Consider the following 17,851-nt stretch of genomic DNA (forward strand, 5'->3'; position numbering starts at 1 on the left):
AACATGTTAATTACTCAAGCCTTCAAATCAACAGTGATCCTAGCACCTACACACACTCTGTAACCTGACTACATAATATCCTCAGCTATTGTGCCCAAAGCCTTTGAAACTCAGGTTCCTGAAAGAGAAATAAACAGCACTTAGCAACGTTTTCTCTGGGTATTTTTCTCTTTTTTAGTATTTTTAAACAATTAAAGAGTTTTTCAAATTTAGTTACTGCCTCAAACTGTTCATTCTGCTGTTGTTTTTATTTCATTACATGAATTTTTCTGTCAAAACTGTTCCTCTTCCCTGCTGGAACAGGTTTTGCTCTTAGAGCATGAAGGCACTGACGTGGCATGGTAATAATTACACTAGAGCAGATGAAAGATAGCTGGGTGAAATCACCAAATTTTTTGTGGTGTATGCCAAAGGAAATCACGCTCTTCTGTAAGTATTTCAGATGGGAAAACTTACAGTTTGCCTCCCGATAGACCTGTGGTCAGGATTGATCAGCTGAATGTTTGCACAAAGTTAACGTGATATGGAAAAGAAGGAAACTGATGAATTTAAGTGTCCACTAAAGCATCTCACAGGTTTTTTGTTTCTCTCAAATTTCACTGTCTCTGGCAAAGATTAGAATCAATCAGTTGCTGCTTTAAGGTACAAATGTCAGTCTGAGAAATTCAATTCTGTTTCCTGTATGTTGTGTGAGCAAAAGTTACCTTGTTGTATGGCAGGTGACTCAAGTGCAGTATTTTAGCTTCAGGAGAACTTATAAGAAGTTCTGGAAAATCATGTTGATGAAACATTTGAGTGGCATGTGGATGGAACGGATGCGTTGGGGAAGCATGTGGGCTTTTTGGTTTGACTCAGCTACACTTTGGATCTCAGGGTTTGGAGTCTGTTTTGACATGATGTGATGTGATGTGATGGGGAGACGGGTGACCTGAGTCTTGGCAGAGCTCCATTTGGTAAAAGATCTTACATTCTCAGAGATCTTTCCATTGCTCTTTCCATTGCCAGTAGCAGTCACAGTCTGGGGGGCACATAGCCAAAAAGGGGTCATGTTTCACACTGGTAATCATACTGTAGCTCACATAATAAATAAGCAAGTGGCAAAACTCCCTTTCCCCTCTAGTCAGATGGACAGATTCTACATAATTTTGTCTTTGTCTGTTTATCCAAGTTCAGGACACACGTTCCAGTTGGCAGTGAGCGGTTGCACACTGACTCATGCGCAGTGAAGTTAAAAATTCTGGAAACTAGATAAACTGGAAACTTCAAAGGCATACAAGTTGGGAGCACAGAGTTCATGTGAAGGTCACTTGAACCTATTTCCTAGAGATGTATTGATAGCTGAAGGGGGATCTGGCCACTGCCCAGAAATAGATATCCTTGGGCAAATAGTGTCATCAAATGGTGGAGTCATTTCATGGTGGAACCCTTTCACGCGCACGCAGGAGCAGTGATGTAGCTTGTAGGAAATGTCAGCACGTTTCAGTTTTTCCTGGCTGTTTAGTCTAGGGAATGGCAAAGACAGAGCAGGACGGCAGCCATACGCATGAAATGGTATCAGCAGTAACAAGCCTCATCCAGGGTGTTGCTCTCACAGTGAGGAACGAGATCAATCAATCACAGATACTTGCTGTGGACAAGAGAGAAATAAGGAATAACCATATGGTCTCTAGTTAAAAGTCACTTGTGTGAGTAATCCTGTAAATTTTTAATTATTCTAGAAACTGTGACTGAATGCTTGAAGTTTATTCTTTCATGTCTTTGCCAGACTAAGTGGTTTCAAGCAGCTGTATCCGTGCAATCAAAGCTTTGTCTCTGGACTTTCATAACTAGCATAAGATTTCACATAGTTTTTACTGTTACTGTCCAAACACGCAGGAATTCACAGCCCTTACCAGAAAACTGAGAGACTAATGAAGCAATCAGTGCCTAAAGACAGTAGAGGAAAGGAGTAGGGTGGGTTGACCTTGGCCGGCTGCCATGTACCCACCAAGCTGGTCTCTTACTCCCCTGCCTCAACAGGACAGCAGGGAGAAAATAAGATGAAAAAGCACATGGGTCAAGATAAAGACAGGGAGATTGCTTACCAGTTACTGTCACAGGCAAAACGGGCTCCATTTGGGGAAAATAATTTATTGCCAATTAAAAATAGAGTAGGATAGTGAGAAACAAAGGCAAAACTAAAGCCTACCTTTACCCCCTCCTCCCTTCCAAAGCTCAACTTCATTCCTTCATTCCCAACTTCTACCTCCTCCCCCCGAGTGGCGCAGGGGGACAAGGAATGGGGGCTGCGGACAGTCCATAGCAGCTCCTCTGTGCTGCTCCTTCCTCCTCATACTGTTTCCCTGCTCCAGCGTGGGTCCCTCCCATGGGAGACAGTTCTTCATGAACTGCTCCAATGTGAGTCCTCTCCATGAGGTTCAGTCATTCAGGAACAGACTGCTCCAGCATGGGTCCCTCATGGCCGCAGTTCCTGCCAGAAAACCTGCTTCTGCGTGGGCTCCTCTTCACAGGCCGCAGCTCCTGCCAGGAGCCTGCTCCAGGAATGTGGGCTCTGCGCAGGCTGCAGGGTGGATATCTGCTCGGGTGTGGTTGTCTCTATGGGCTGCAGGGGAACGGCCTGCCTCACCATGGTCTTCTCCATGGGCTCAGGCACCTGGAGCACCTCCTCCCCCTCCTTCTTCACTGACCTTGGTGTCTGCAGGGCTGTCTCTCTCACATCTTCTCACTCCTCCCTCTCACAGATGCTGCGCAGTGGTTTTTACCCCTTCTTAAATACATCATCAGAGAGGCACCACCAGCTTGGCTGATGGGCTCAGCTTTGGCCAGCAGCAGGTCCATCTTGGAGCTGGCTCTGTCAGACATGGGAGAAGCTTCTGGCATCTTCTCACAGAAGCCACCCCTGCAGCCCCCCTGCTACCAAAACCTTGCCACATAAACCAATACAAGGGGATACCTCCAAAGTACTTAGTTTTTGGGGGCATCATCTGCATCTTTTGGAAAGGCACAATTCCTTGTCTCCTGTTACTTTCCTGATGTTATTAAGAGTTCGTTCATGTCTCAGGCATGAGACATAGGCATCACAGGAAAAGTGGGGAGAGCTGAGGGAAGAGGAGCATGTTCCTTTTAGGTCTGTTGAGGGAGTAAGATTACATCTTCAAGAGCAGTGTTGAAGAAGGTACATTTAACAGAGGAATAGCGAGATAAGACATTTCCAAGGTGTGCCTTGTTGCAGGGAAGCTGATGTCAAAGCAGATAGTCAGAGGAGGGAAGGAAGGACCTCTAAGATTGAGCCCGACCTTCTTGGACAAGAGAAACAAGAAAAGGGACATGAGGGGGACAATGAGATCGAAAAATAAAATGCCATTCAACAGCTTTCTGTTTAAATTCTGCTAAAAAGTCATGCGACGTTGCCATAATGGGTTGTCTCTGGAAGATGAGAAGTTGTGGCCATATAGATAAAATGAAGAGTTTGTGTCTTAAAAAATAATCATGAAGGAAGAATTGAAAGCATTTGGATCAAACTTGCATCTTAAGATGAGAAAGAAGTAGGAGTAGCTATAGTACAGGTGGTGGTGTTGGCATCAAGCACAGGAGAAGCAGAGGGAAGGAATTGTTCATGGAAGGAAAATTTGGAACTTGGTTTAAACTGGCTGTGAGGTTTGTTACTCCAACAGTCTCTGAGAAAGTATGAGACAGATTAGACTGAAGAAGATGGACCAGGAATATTTTACTCAGTTTCAGCTGCGAAGTCACAGGTTCAGCCTCCTGGAGGTTCCCAGAGGAAAGTAAAATTGTGAAGACAAGGAGATGACACGAATGTAAGCCAAGAGAGAGTGAAGTACTGTCATGACTGCTGGTGGGTGACTGTGCTGGGTGTGCTTGGTTCAACTTGCTTGCCCTAGAGAGATTTTGCAGGGATGTTAAGCTGCAGTTTTACTTGGAAGTTAAGTGTCTTAGACCTGGAATTACTGAGAGTGATTAAGTAAAACCCTCAGACCAATGGTAATTTTAATAGGGGGAGGTGCCAGAGAGCACAAATTGCAGAACCAGCTTCCATTCTGCTGAAAATAGGATCTGGCAGGTCATTCCATGGGTTTTGGCTCAAAATGAACCCCGATCAGTCAGTTGTCAGCACAGTGCCTCCTTTTAATTACCTGGACTAAAATTACAGTTCATTTGCAAACACTTGAACTCAGAATAATTAAGTCTCTTGGACATACTGTGGTAAAAGCAGCTAAAAAGGCTCACCATTTAGGCAAAGTGAGTCCATCAGCTTTTGGCTTGCCCAGCTGAGCAACCAGAGAGCAAGCGCATGTCTGGCACAGATGCCAAAGTACTGTAAGATACAGTTTGTACTGGATTTTTATCACCTAGTTGCTGCATGACTTTTTTATTGTTAAGGTAAAAAAGAGAGAAAAAGTAACTTGAGAGCATCATATGCATGACAGACACACCTAAGTCTACATAATATTCAGCTCAAAAATGTATAGCTGAAGGCATGGACAAAATCCATATGCTGCAAAAATGCCTATGAGGAGACACAAATATAGCAGCTTTGATGTAGAAATACCAATAGGTCAGTTATGCATGAACCCTGCTGTGCATAGACTGATGCATGCCAGAAGAGATGCCAGGGATGGGGACCAAAGCTATGTCTCTGTAGCAGGACAGTAGGCTGTGAGGAGAGCAGAGTAGAACAGCTGGGGTCTTCCTGGCAAGGAAGAGGGAAATAAAGTAGGCAAAAATCAGACCAGCCGTGTGATGTTGTAGCAAAAGTAGTGGAAGAGCAAAGGGGAGATCAAGGTGGCTAGAGAGGCAGACAGGGAGCAGGCAAGCCACGGCACCAGCGATAGCAGTAGCAGGAGGTGGAGCTGCTCTGCAGGTGGCTCTGGGGACATGCATGACTGGAAGGCATCTCCCTGCTCACAAAGGAGGAGATGGCAGATCTCAGGAGGGTGAAGTGCCATTGAGGAAGTTGAAAGAAAGGTCCTGGCTGCTTACATTGCAGATATTTATTGTCTACTCCCTCTGCATTTCTGAATGTTTTCTTGCTCTCTTTCTGCCTCATCTTCCCTGTACATCCCATGGCAGACTGCTTGGCTAGTGTTGGTTTATCCCTATAGCCCGTCCCTTGTAAATGTCTTCAAAAAGTACACCGGTGTGTAAACATGGGCATAGACTCCCACCCACAGATTATTGGGCTTGCTGGTGTCTAGCTGGGGAAATCTTCACAGCAAGATGCCTGCAAGACCAGCCTAGAAGAGCCTGGAGAAGAGAAGGCTCCGGGGAGATCTAATTGTGGCTTTCCAGTACCTGAAGGGGGCCTACAGGAAAGATGGTCAGGGACTGTTTATCGGGGAGTGTAGTGACAGGACAAGGGGTAATGGGTTTAAGCTGAAGGAGGGTCGATTTAGATTAGATGTTAGAAAGAAGTTCTTTCCTGTTAGAGTGGTGAGGCACTGGAACAGGTTGCCCAGAGAAGCTGTGGATGCCCCATCCCTGGAAGTGTTTAAGGCCAGGTTGGATGAGGCTTTGGGCAACATGGTCTAGTGGAGGGTGTTCCTACCCGCAGCAGGGGGGTTGGAACTAGATGATCTTTGAGGTCCCTTCCAACCCAAACCATTCTATGATTCTATCATTCTATGAAAAGTACCCCGGCTCCTTGTGGCATCCCCAGATCCAAAAGGCTGCTGCCTCTGGAGCAAAATCCAGCACTAGTACACCTAAGCCAGTGCGTATCAACCAGCAGGTAAGACAGCACCAGTGGGTCATGCCCAGGACTGGCATGGGGAGTGCTCTCCTCCAGGCAAGGGAGCTGCCTCTTCACCTCTCTCATTGCCAGCCCAGGCACAGACCTGGCCCAGCCTGCCCTGTGCCTGGAAGCTGATAGCATCTCTGCACAAAACTGGATAACTCTTAAATCTAACAATAAGACTTTGCCTAAGTCTTCATCCTCTTCTCCCCATCCTTTCCTTCCACACCTGTTCACAGATCAGTTGTCTCAGCACCTTAAGTGTACTTCCCAGTGAAAAAGGGTTGGAGTGTAAATTGAAAACTTGCAAATCCTTCACTCCTAAGGGATCTGAATATGCATTAAAAGGACCAAATAGGAAGGTAGACCACCTTTGCAGAGCACCTCAAAATTATGCTGTATATTCATTTTGCATTGCATCTGTGCCCTGCCTCTTGTGGACATGTTAAAGTAATCTGGGATGTAATATAGGCATTATTGATGAGGGTAATCTCACAACACATTAATCAAGTAGTGGGTTCCCTTGGGGAGGGCAGAGCTAGTTTCACCATCTTACTTGCAATGTATGAATGTAAATATAGATTTACAGTCCAGCCAGCGCAGCCAAACTCTGTTGAGCTGCAGACTGGAAGAGTATAAAATGTACACTGTTTACAGGCAGTGAAATCCTAGATAATGTCTATTCTTCTCGTATCTCAAGTGAACACAGGGCTACTAAAGAATATAGACTGTTTTAACCTGCTGTAGTAAAGTGAAATCACTTAAATATATCTGAACGCTCCCATTATACCCGTTTCATAGAGGCAAGGTTTAGGTGGTTGCCAGATGTTATACCCTCCCCAGTTTCTAGGCTCGGGGTTTTTTTGGTACTGTATATTCTTTCCCCTTTCTGCCATCCATCGGTCTGTAATGAAAGTTACGTTGGTGGTTTAACTATTGTGAGCTTGCAAACCCCTGGCATCACACTTGCAGTTCCCTGGGGTATGAAGGTAAACCCAGCCCTAGAAACCCTGGGGGATCTGTCCTGATGGGCAGGGAGGAGGGGAAGACGGTAGAAGAATTTCTTTGGAAAGTCTTTACAGCTCTTCGTGTTGCTCTTCCATGAAGAAAATCCGTATGTCGTGGTCTGCTAGGCTTTATGTCTGAATAACTGATGCGCTAGATTTACACAACTACTTTTTAGCACCGCTTCTGTGTTAAAACAGGCCTCTACAGTGCCTTTTTATGTGGAAATCTTGTAGCTGGGTGTGGTGGGGAAGCCGTTCAGTGACTCATACTGCAGGGAATTCCCTGATGAATTAGAGTATTTTTACTTCTGGACTTGTGCGCAGTTTCCTTTCACGCCGGAGCAAGCGGCTGATAAGAGCAGACCACAAAGGCCCATTCACCATTCAGCTGCCGCATGTTAAAACAGGGTGTTTATGCTTTGCAAAGCTGAAAATCCACCCCACGTAACACGGTAGGTTCGCGGTATTTTCGTCATTAGCAGTCCCAGGTGCTCTGAGTGTCACAGCACCAAAAAAAAAAAAAAAGGCTGAAGTGGCTGGTGAAGCACACCCGAAGCAGGGGTGGCTATAAATAACAGCGATCAGTCTGTAAATGTCAGGCTTCCTGACAAAACCCGGTGTCTTCAGCTGGCAGCAGCATTGATGGCCACCTGTCAGTGCAGCGCCTAGCCTGGGCACAGTCAGAGAACCCGTGCAAAACGGGTGTTTTCTCACTCCCCTGGCACTGCCGCACTCCTGCACTACCTCTGAGGAGGAGGAGGGATTTGAGGGTCCTTCTTCCAGCCTTTGGCATGGGTCCCCAGGTGAAGCCTTGGCTTTGTCGGGTCCACTGCTGCTGCTGCTGGCACTGAGGGAGCGGGGCACTCTGCCAGGGAGTCTGCAGGGCTTTTGCCCTGTGGTTCTTGTGTGCAGATGTTTTGTTTTTATTTCCCTTTTGTAAAAAAACCACAAAATAAAACAAATTCAGTATAATACCTGGACACAACTTTTTAGCTATATAAAGAGATGCCTTTCTGTTCAAAATATTGCACTATAACTCTTCAAAATGCCCAAACAAAGCCAGGCATTTGATTTGGAGAGGACACTTCTTATTACTTGGTAAAAGTAAATAGCAAAATGAAAAGGAGTGAAATGAGACCTTTGGAAAAGCCGTTTTCTCCCTTTTCCTCCCTGCCTCCTCCTCTCCTTCCTCTCCTGCCTCCGTCTCCCCTCCTGCCTGTATAACAACTGCCCATTTGGGTACGGTAATTCCAGAGAGTAAACTTTAACGGGAATGCCTGAAATGTGTCTGCTTCAGCTTTGTGTTATGTCTGTAATTTGAATTATTTGCATTTTGGAAAGGTATAAATTGCTCTGGTGTACTTTGGTTGGCCGGTGGCCAGGAGGGAGTTGCCTCGGGCCCCGAACCAGGCGGGCTGCTGCAGATGTGGCAGGCGTACAATGGAAACTTTTGTTGTGGAGCAGCCCTCGCTCCTCCAGCACACACTGATGGGAGGCGGCATCCCGCCTGCTCACCAGGGTCCCCGACATATGGGTGCTGGGGGCAAAACCGTTTTCTCCAGTGCAGGCAGACTGTCTTGATGCTTCAGGCTCCCACCGACTGTTCCAGAGCCATTATTCCTTTCTCTTTTTTTTTTTTTCCCCCTTTTTTTTTGTTTCAGCTGAACTGTATAAACCTGCAAAACATGTTTACTGTAAGAAGTTGACGTAGTGGTCTAAGGTTTCCCTCCTGGAGCTGGTCCCAGTCCGTGGGCGTTGAGATTTCCCTCTTGGTTCACCAGACGTAATATGAAGAATTGTCTTTTTTTTTTTTTGTCTCTGCTTCATAACAACTTTTCCTCACTGTGTTTTTGTTAAATGAAATGTCACTAGCTGTTAATGAGTTGTCTATTCCCTACTTCTTCCCTCTCTTCCCCTTCCCCTCAGTTGCTGAGCTGTGATGGTCTGGACAATCTCAAGGGAATTTCTTGGAACGAAACCTGTATTGTTCTTACTAGCTTCCAAAGACAAGCCACGGCTCTGGATTTTTATTTTCCTAATAGTTTAGGTTACAGCATTTAGAATATTTCTGAACAAACTCTCTTCGTCATCATAAAAATTGCAAAAGTGCGTAAAGGCAGTGCTGTGTGAAGTAATTGAAAGATTAGCTAGAGATGGAGTCGTTTTGAATTTTACTGAAGTATCGGCAGGAAATAAAAAACAGAAACCTGAATCAGATCATTCGTCTTGCAAAGCAGAAATTAAACATAATCAAAAACCTGAACTTCTGGTAATCCATTTACAAAGGCAAATTGAACACATGTTAACTACTAGTCTGGATGTCTGTAGATTTAAAAAAAACCCCACCAACAAACCCCTTACAAAGCAGAAGTTCCTAGACTTTGCAAAATGTGTGATAGTGTCGGTGTTGTGTTACTTTTACAACCGATTGAATTAATTGGGGGGGGCGGGGCAAGGGAGGGCTACAGAGGGGGGGGAGGCGGATAAAGGAGGCTACTCCCAGACAAGAGATGTGTCCTGGCTTGCCAAGTTTTGGTCAGGTTTTTTCTACTGACAGCTCGGGGGAAGCATCTGTTGGATAAATTGTGAAGTGATCGCCAGTCCTCCCAAGAAGTCTGCTTCAATTCTGGCGCTCTCAAAAGGCATCGTTAAGGAGACCTGAGCACGGTCTGGCTGCTCCTTCTCTCCCCACAGCCGAACGTGGCAGTACCAATTAAAGGGATTCCTTTTCCAGCGTCACAATTTAAAATGTAGGAAGAAACTAAGGGCAGATCTGCTAATTGTTTCCTACAGAAAGACCTGACAAATCCACTGTGCTATTTGTGCTGTAGCTTTCACGTTCCACTTCTTTCCATACGTCAAAAAGAAAGGGGTTTTGGACGTTAAAACAATCACCAGGGCTAGTCCCTCAGCAGCATTCCTTTCACAGTAGGACAGCTGTACACAAAAATATTATTTACAGACGTTCGTAATAAATCAGGCAGTTCTAAATGCGTCACCTCCATCCTGGCCATGAAAGCAAAGAGAGAAGAAAAAGTGCATTCACTCTTTTACCTTGCCGAGAGCTGTTTTTCTAAGGCAGGCCCACGTCTATGTGATGAAGTTCAAAATAGCTAATATTTGCATTTGCATGTCCCGATGCTGCAATAAATATACAAAAGAGATGACATAAAGTCTCATTTTCCCTTTCATTCTGATGACATCTGACAATGGTGGGACTCATGAAGCTGCATGTGTCCCCGCTGCCCAACTTAGACAGCAGTCTGCTTGTGGCCTTTCATACACGTTTGTGTTTTTCTAGGCCTGCAGAAAGGAAATCTTACGTTTTGTATTATTTTTATAATTTCTTTGCTGTTGAGTTTTGAAGCTACAAGGAAGGAAAAAACCCTGTTGTTGACCATTGTCTTCTGTATCAGCGAGGCGCAGGAATAATGACCAGAAAAAACCAATTTCTTCCAAAAGACAGGTCCCCAGAAAAAGTGATATCTGTGGCTTAAATCTATGTTTGCTTGAAAACAGAAATACAGTAAATTAGGAGGACCCAACACACCACTAGAAGCAGCTCCGGAAAACTGTAGATGGGACCACTGTAGCTGAGCTAAACCAACTTTAAAATGGAGTCAAAAGCTATGTTTCCCAGCCTATGGCCTTGCCTTTTGATCCAAGCAGTAGAATTATGACAAGCCAGACTAGGAGTATATTAAAATGAAATACTGCATGGCTGAGGAGCTTCCTTAATACTATTTTGTTTTGTTTTGTTTTGTTTAATATTAATGTTAAATGTGACTTACTGCATAGGTAGGGATCAAAAGGCCTCATAGGTAGCAGTATTTTTGTCTGAAAGTTTGGGAAACTAAGGTGCAGAATAGTTGCATATTTTGTCCTAACTAGTGGCAGAATAAAATCTTGGTGACATTCCCGCATCACAGTATCATGTGCTCTGGATTGTGGTTTCCCCCTTCAAAAAAGCTAAGTGGTCTCCCATCGTGGGTTACCCAGATGGCCTCCTGGTTGGGCAACGCTTGGTCAGTGCATTTTGAGAGCTGGTTTTTATATATGCAGTGCCCCTTCAAAGAGACTTTTTTGCAAAAGTCATTCTTTTGTAGGCTTGGGAGAGGAAAAAAGGACGGAACTAGATATCTTTCTCTTTTGTCTTTTAGATGGTCACCATGTGTGGGAAATGGAAGCCAAAACCGACAAAGAAATGTGCAAGCCAGTAAGTCTGCCTTAAATATTTTAACATCAAGATGAAAAATATATATTGCCTTCTCCAGCACTGTTACTAAAGAGGGATTTCCAAGGCTTTGGCACTGTGTCTCCCCACTGAAACAGAACAAGTACTTAGGCCTCCCCTCCTGGAAATCTTTCTTTAATGGGAGCATGGGGTAAAAAGCCTTCGTTGGAATCTGTCCCAAAAGTAGGAGAGACCATTTGGAAAATATTTTTTCATTGTCCAGGATGGGCCAGCCCCGTCTGCTCATCTTCTGTCTTGCTGGGTCAGTTCTTCCCTCTGCTCCCAAAGCAGTTTCTGATCATTTTCATTGGCTTTCGTCTACAGTCAACAGAAGAAATGTGAGTCCCCTCACAGGAGATCAGCCCCACATTTGGAGAAGTGTGGTTCTCTCAGCCATGACTATAAGTGGGAAATATGGCCACTATTCCACCTCTGCAGGAATATGCAACAGTTTGTTATCTGGAAACCTGCTGGAGACATGCAGACAAACAATTTAAAGACTTCAGCTGAATGCAGACCAAATGCTAAGATGAGCATTCCCTTTTATTCTTGCAAAAAGTGCCAAGGGAGATTTTGATCGTCATTGCAGATGTCACTGTGCATTTGTGTAAGCTGATGCCGTAGCAGCTAAGTCATTCCTTAGCCCCATGCTGGAGCATTTGGTTTCTGACAGTGGAAGATCATCTACACACTCTCCAGCCCTTCTTCCTGTAGCGCTAGGTGTTCTTGTAAGATCTCCCATCCACAGAAACTAGCATGCTTAAAACTTCCTGAGTTGTTATATGAAAAAATATTTCATTGTGGAAAATGGAAATATCTGAATAATCATATGCCTGTCCTAATTCTCCTTTCAAAGGAAGTTGTGTTATGGTGCGATATACTGGGGATGACCTGCCAGCTGAGCAGTTGTGTTTTCTTGTGCTGGTCAGAGACCATGATTTGATTGTTGTCCCAGATTCTTGTCAGAGGCAGGACAGATAGAGCCTTGTCCATAAGCGGTACCATATTTGCTGTCCAAAGAGAAGAGGTGAAGGCTAGTGATTTTGTAAAGACCTTAGCCATGCTAAAATCTTATTTCCCTACTTATTAAGTCCTTGGCACAGAGGATACTGGGGCGGCAGGAGGCCATCCCTGCCCACGAAGCCAACCAGTTTCCCTGCAGAGAGTGTGTTTCTTCTTGTGAGCCCAGGCAACTCCTTCTCAGAGTGTGAATTCTATTGTACAGCTCGAATGCCTTAGTTGTGCCTTGACTTTCTAATTTGTTGCTTTTGCAGAATTCATTGGTGGTTGAGATACCACCTTTCCGCAATCAGAGAATTACCAGCCCTGTTCAGGTTAACTTCTATGTCTGCAACGGAAAAAGAAAGAGAAGCCAGTACCAGCTTTTCACCTATCTTCCTGCTAATGGTAACAAAATATATTCCCTATCTCTGCTAGTAAAAATGAGAGATAATGATGATTACTTAGAAAGATACATGACTGATAACTTTTTAGTAACCTGAGTAATTTGGAGGCATACCTGGTGCTATAAAATGAGAGTGAGAATCAAACCATGAGAGCTGCCTTTCTCTCTGCTGCCCACACAAGAGACCTTCTCTGCAGATTATTTTCTTTTGTATTGGTGGCAGAGACCTGTTGGAACAAGGACTTTTTTCTGCTTTTGGGAGCTGAAGAGCCCCAGCACACACTCACATGTGTAGCCAGAAATTGTGAATGTGTTGAACTCTCTGCTAAGTTGCTCTAAACCCTTGGTCTGACTTTGTGGCCCCAGAAGGTACATTGCATTTGAGTAATACTTCTGAATTCGCACCACAGCATTGTAAACATGCTGGGCTCTGAGCTGGAGGTGGTGTGGGGATTGTCTTTCCAGTCATCCTGCACCTCGCTGTCTCATGTGGGGTGAAAGCAATGCTCCAGGCTGATGCCGCTCTTGGGTAGCAATGCAAAGTACAATGTGGATGGAGATCAGAGTGCTCCATACAAAATGCTTCATGTATAGCAAATGTTCAGAAACGTGTGCCAATTTATTTTGGAAGCTTATATTGGTGGCTGTGAAGTGACAATAAAGTACTCACACTAGCTGAATTCCAAGCAGGCTTTTAATAGCAAATAAGTTTAGATTTTTTTTTTTTTTAAATTTTAAATGACTCTTTTTCTGAGAACATTTTGGGGGGGAAAGTAGGGAAAAAGGGTGGTTGTTTTATTGTTGTTGTTTTGGAAGGCAGATAAATTAGAAAAATGATTAGGTTCATGCTTTTTTGTAGACTTTCCAAGTGAAAATACTCCTTCTGAGGTAAATTCCCACAAAGCGATACTTGAGTCATGTCACATGACTTGACAAGACCTGCCAAATTTTTGCAGGTGAAACCCCATAAAATACACGTTTGGAATTTCACCTAGTTAGCTTGCATGCACTCCAGGCTTTTATCAGGACTTTAATTTAAAATAAAAGCACAGAAAACCTAACATGGGCAACTGACTGCTTATTGCATATGTGCTGCATAGCTATGCTTCACTGAATCAGCCTACTTATGCAAACTTCATCCCCAGGGGGTATGTCTGTGTATATTTAAAGGCTGTTCATCTCTTACATTGGAAGGAAAAATAGTTGTTATTCTCTTGCACAACACTTTTCAGCAACAAAAATCTGTTGTAGAGGCCGACAGGTATTGCCTTGCCACCCAAATTACCCTCAAGTTTTTCAAATACATGCCTGTTGTTAACTGCTGTTTGTTAAGCAGCATCTTTCCTCTCCGGTCTTTACATAGGCCAGTTTTTACCATTTTATTCTAAAACATGGGAATAGTATTCACTGCTGCAAAGTTGGTTTATGCTACCACCACTCTGAGTTTGAAACATTCGATGCTTCATTTGATGTGAAGCGATGGGAATAGCTACCTAGTGACAGGCAACAGAGAACCAGCCTAGGCTTTATTCTGCAAAGACATCTTTAATTATGGTAATTGTTGAAAACTTTGGGAATCTTGTTTAGTCTGCTGTACTGATTTAAATTCCTGTGAAATCTTTTTGTTTCAGTGTAGAGAAACCTGAAAAAAAAATAACATGAGAGTAGGGGAAAGGAAAGCAAGTATTGAATAGTAAATATGCCTTCCCCCCATTCCTGTTTAGTTCTTCACTCATGTTCTCTTAGTATATATGTATATGTGCATATAGGTAATTGAAGAACACCTTACATTCTTTGCAAACTCTTTCATAACAGTGACAAGAGTGAATGTGCTTCTGCAATCATCAGAATTAATAGTATAGTATGTTTTTGTAATGCCTGTGTTATAGCTGTAAGATTTTGTCCTTATGTTGCTGGTGGTTGTTTCCACTGTGCCTTTCAAAGATAGATAACGATCACCTTGACTACCTATTCAGAAATTATACACAATGTTTGAATCAGTCATTTATGCTGCTGTATTTCTAGGAGTCATTTTAGGATGTTCTGCTTTATTTGATTTCAGTCACAACATTCTATTAATGTTTCAAGACATTGTAGAAAACCAAAGTTTAGCTCACGAACAAAAAAATAGTTGAGTCAACAACCACTGTGTGATCAGTGTAAAAAAATGTGAAGGAGATAAGCACTATTTTGGTCCAGGTAACACTTTGTCTCTTGTTTAAACAAATCCCATGAACATAGGAGGTGTAGGTTTTTGACAAGCAAATGTCAGAGTGATCATCAGGTGTAAGATGTGGTTTTACACAAATCAGATGGTATCCTGTAAGCTTCTCCTTCTGTGCTTCAGGACTAGTCAAAATGCTAACATTTCAGTGCCTACAATAATTTTGCAGGTATTTCTGCATGAGAAATCTTTTAAAAGCTGCATGACGCACATTAGACATATATTTTACAGCTCAACTGGACTGTGCCAAAGCAAAATACTGTATATGGAATAAAGCCTAAATATTATGTGAGCCCACTGGCCGTGCTCCTGGGGTGGGTGTGGGCTTGCGCAGACGGTGCAACCAGCAGGAGAGCCATGGGCTCACTGTGCGGTTCCCACCCTGACTGCAGAGCAATAGGGTGGGTTTTTTCCTGTAGCTCCTGTTTCTCCTCATTCCCTAGGGGAAAACAGCCAGTGGATCCAGGGACACGTGGCCTCACTCATCCCACCTCCTGTGGATGGTCCTATAGCATCTCCATGGAGTACAGTTCTGTGACATGCAGCCAGCACAAGCTGCCCTCTCCAACAGACTGTTATGGTTTCGCCACCGTAAGGCTTCTCCCGTGCTGCGGAGATGCGGCAGGATTGTACTTCTCTGTGTTAGCTCAAGTGTTTTGCAGACCAGGGACTTACTTGATGAACATGAATTCCTGCCTCAGAAAGAAAAAACCTGCTGTAAAAATGAAAATCTTACTGCTCTGTAAATGAAAAGTTTAAATAACAAAACAAAACAGAAAGTAGAGGCTTCACAAATGAGAGCCAAGGTCAGGAAAACGGGCTTGCTTAAGTCTTTGGCTTGGGACAGGCCATAAACCTAAATACTCATAATCCACTTCTAATTGAAATTTTGATTTACTGTTCTGCTGAATTTGAGCAATCCCCGGATCCTGTATTAGCCTATATTGTACGGAAATGACTGTAATGTCATTTTTTTAAAGTATTTCTGCAATATTACACATCACTGAGCAATTGCATATCAGTTTTGTCTTGGAGCCTGCAGGCTGTTGGCTCTCGAGACTCCTCCCCAGACATGCCTGGCACAGAAATATAAGTAGTTTCCATACCATTCTGGCACAGGTGAATCCCCACAGCTCGTATGGTAAGTACTAATACATTTTGCATTGCCACATCCCATCACAATGTGAGGAGGAAGGCGCAGGACCGGACACTACAGTCAGGAGTCTGAGCAAAGAGCAATGAGGAGACACTTGGATATTCGGCTTTTAAAGTCCCTCCCCTGCTGCAGCTCTGTGCAGGTGTGCTCTCCATCTCCGTTACGTGCAGCAGAACATTTTGGAAAACTATTGGTGAACCCTGCATTTGTGAACCCTACCCTCTAGAAGAACGCTTGGTTTTCATTTCTGTTTATGACTCTGTATCATTTTGCTTCTATGAGTTTATTATACCATTGGCCCATGTATGCATTTCAAACAGGAGGAATAGTCTTCCGAAATCACTAGACATAAGCAGTAGCATTTGAGGTATAAACTAATCTGGAGAGGCTGAAGAAGCACACAAACAATCAGACGTGTCTGCTGTGGTTCCAAATTCTGTGCTTTCATCTGCTAAGAAAGCTGAATGAGTTCTCCAGCTCAGAAGACTTTAAATAACACACCAAATGATAAGGGTTAGATCTCTGTTTATTCAGATTTCTTTTAAGTAGGTACATCAAAATGGAGGAAACGTGTTCAAGAACTTATTTTTTGCAGATAGGAGCAAATGCTCTCTATGATTTCTGTTATCTAATGAATATTGATATCATGAATGGTGAACATAGAAAAGTTTTTCTTTGAATTTTATTTAGACAAGTAGTGATACTAGACTAAGCAAAGACAGGCTAGTTTGTCTAGGAAATATTTAATAAGATGGAAAAAAGGAAAGTTGATGTGTTTCTTTTACTGGAATGACGCTTTTGCAAAGAGCTGATGATAAAGTATTTCCGGTTTCTGTTTCTGTCAGGCTTCTGAATTGTCAAAGCATTATTAAAAAATCATTTCACTACTTCTAGTATTTATTAAAATGGTGTTGATATGCTGGGCAACTTTTTTTTTGAGACGTGTTTCGCGACCCATAGGGCCAGATTTCCAAGTGCACAGCCTTCACTCGTACAGCCAGCTTTCTGCAGCTTCTTTGCCTCCCTGCAGACACCTGCACAAGCTCCCAGGGTGCTGAGCTCCTCTGAAAACCTGGCCACGTAGACAAGTGACTTGGTGGGGGTGGAGGTCCTTTGAATCTGTGGGTACGGAACTATGGTGACTAGATGTGCCTTAGTGTTGTTGTTTACAGCCTGGCAGTGCGAAAGTGAAGCTCTCAGTGTGCTTCTGAAAAGGGTGAGTGGTGCCCGCTGCGCATTGCTCTCAGCACCCTCCTAACTTCCTGCCTCCGCTCTAAAATTATCTCCTGCCTGCCCTACAGATGAGTATAATCAGCAGTTTTCTAGTGATTGCATTGAGCAGCCGTGCCTCTGTTTCACCTCGGCTCATCCGCCCACAGCTCACTTTCTAAGTTAAAAGGCCACATTGGCCACCTTACCAGAAAACAATAAAATGAGGATGCAAAGTTGCCGCTCCAATGTGACACAGAGCACGACTTTTGCCGATCATTTCCTGGCACCTCTCATATCTTGAATATTTGTTGAATTTTCATGCTTGAGGCTGGCAAAATTATTAGCCTAGCCATGTCTGCATGGGAGCAGTTGGGGAAGCGGCATCAAATTCAGTGCCTGGGTTGTGAAAGGATCCTAAACCTGCGGCATATGCAACATGACCGTGATAGTGCACTTCAGCAGTGCCTTGCAGCCGGCCTGGGGAGCCGGAGGAAGGGGCATGGAAGTCACTAGGAGTGTGTTACGCCCAGGCCCACCTTAGGTCAGTGCCACATTCCCAGCGATGTGTGCGAGGGGACCGAGCATGGCCAAGCCAGGCCTGAAGCCTCGGCCCTGCTGGAAGTGTTTCCATCCAGCCCAGCAAGAAGCCGGGCTGCTGCAAAGCCTGTGCAGGTCAGGGCAGGGCAACAGGAGGGACGGGAGGGGAATTTTTTTTTATTTTAGGTGAAAATATGAATCACGGTTGCTCATTTTTACACTATGCGCTGCTACAGTTTATTTCATTTTGGCTGCTAGGTGGCCAATTGTTACTTTTGACATTTAACAGAGTAACAAAAAGTAGGCAAGATTTTGTCAGAGTCC

The 17,851-nt window shown here is 44.0% G+C and overlaps 1 protein-coding gene across 8 annotated transcripts in view; it reads left to right on the forward strand.

Annotated features, from left to right (window-relative positions):
* Positions 1 to 17,851, forward strand: part of NFATC1 (nuclear factor of activated T cells 1) — a 116,170-nt gene that overhangs the window by 57,208 nt on the left and 41,111 nt on the right. For 7 of the 8 annotated variants that reach the window (XM_054817149.1, XM_054817154.1, XM_054817157.1 and 4 more), the window contains exons 7-8: positions 10,920 to 10,975; positions 12,268 to 12,400. In XM_054817149.1, the coding sequence (XP_054673124.1) occupies positions 10,920 to 10,975; positions 12,268 to 12,400 (189 nt within the window). Of the gene's footprint in view, positions 1 to 10,919; positions 10,976 to 12,267; positions 12,401 to 15,065; positions 16,652 to 17,851 lie in introns of those variants that run through there. The other variant, XM_054817156.1, reaches the window with a different exon arrangement.

This window comes from Grus americana, chromosome 2, assembly GCF_028858705.1.
Source record: "Grus americana isolate bGruAme1 chromosome 2, bGruAme1.mat, whole genome shotgun sequence".
In the NCBI taxonomy this organism is placed as follows: domain Eukaryota; kingdom Metazoa; phylum Chordata; class Aves; order Gruiformes; family Gruidae; genus Grus; species Grus americana.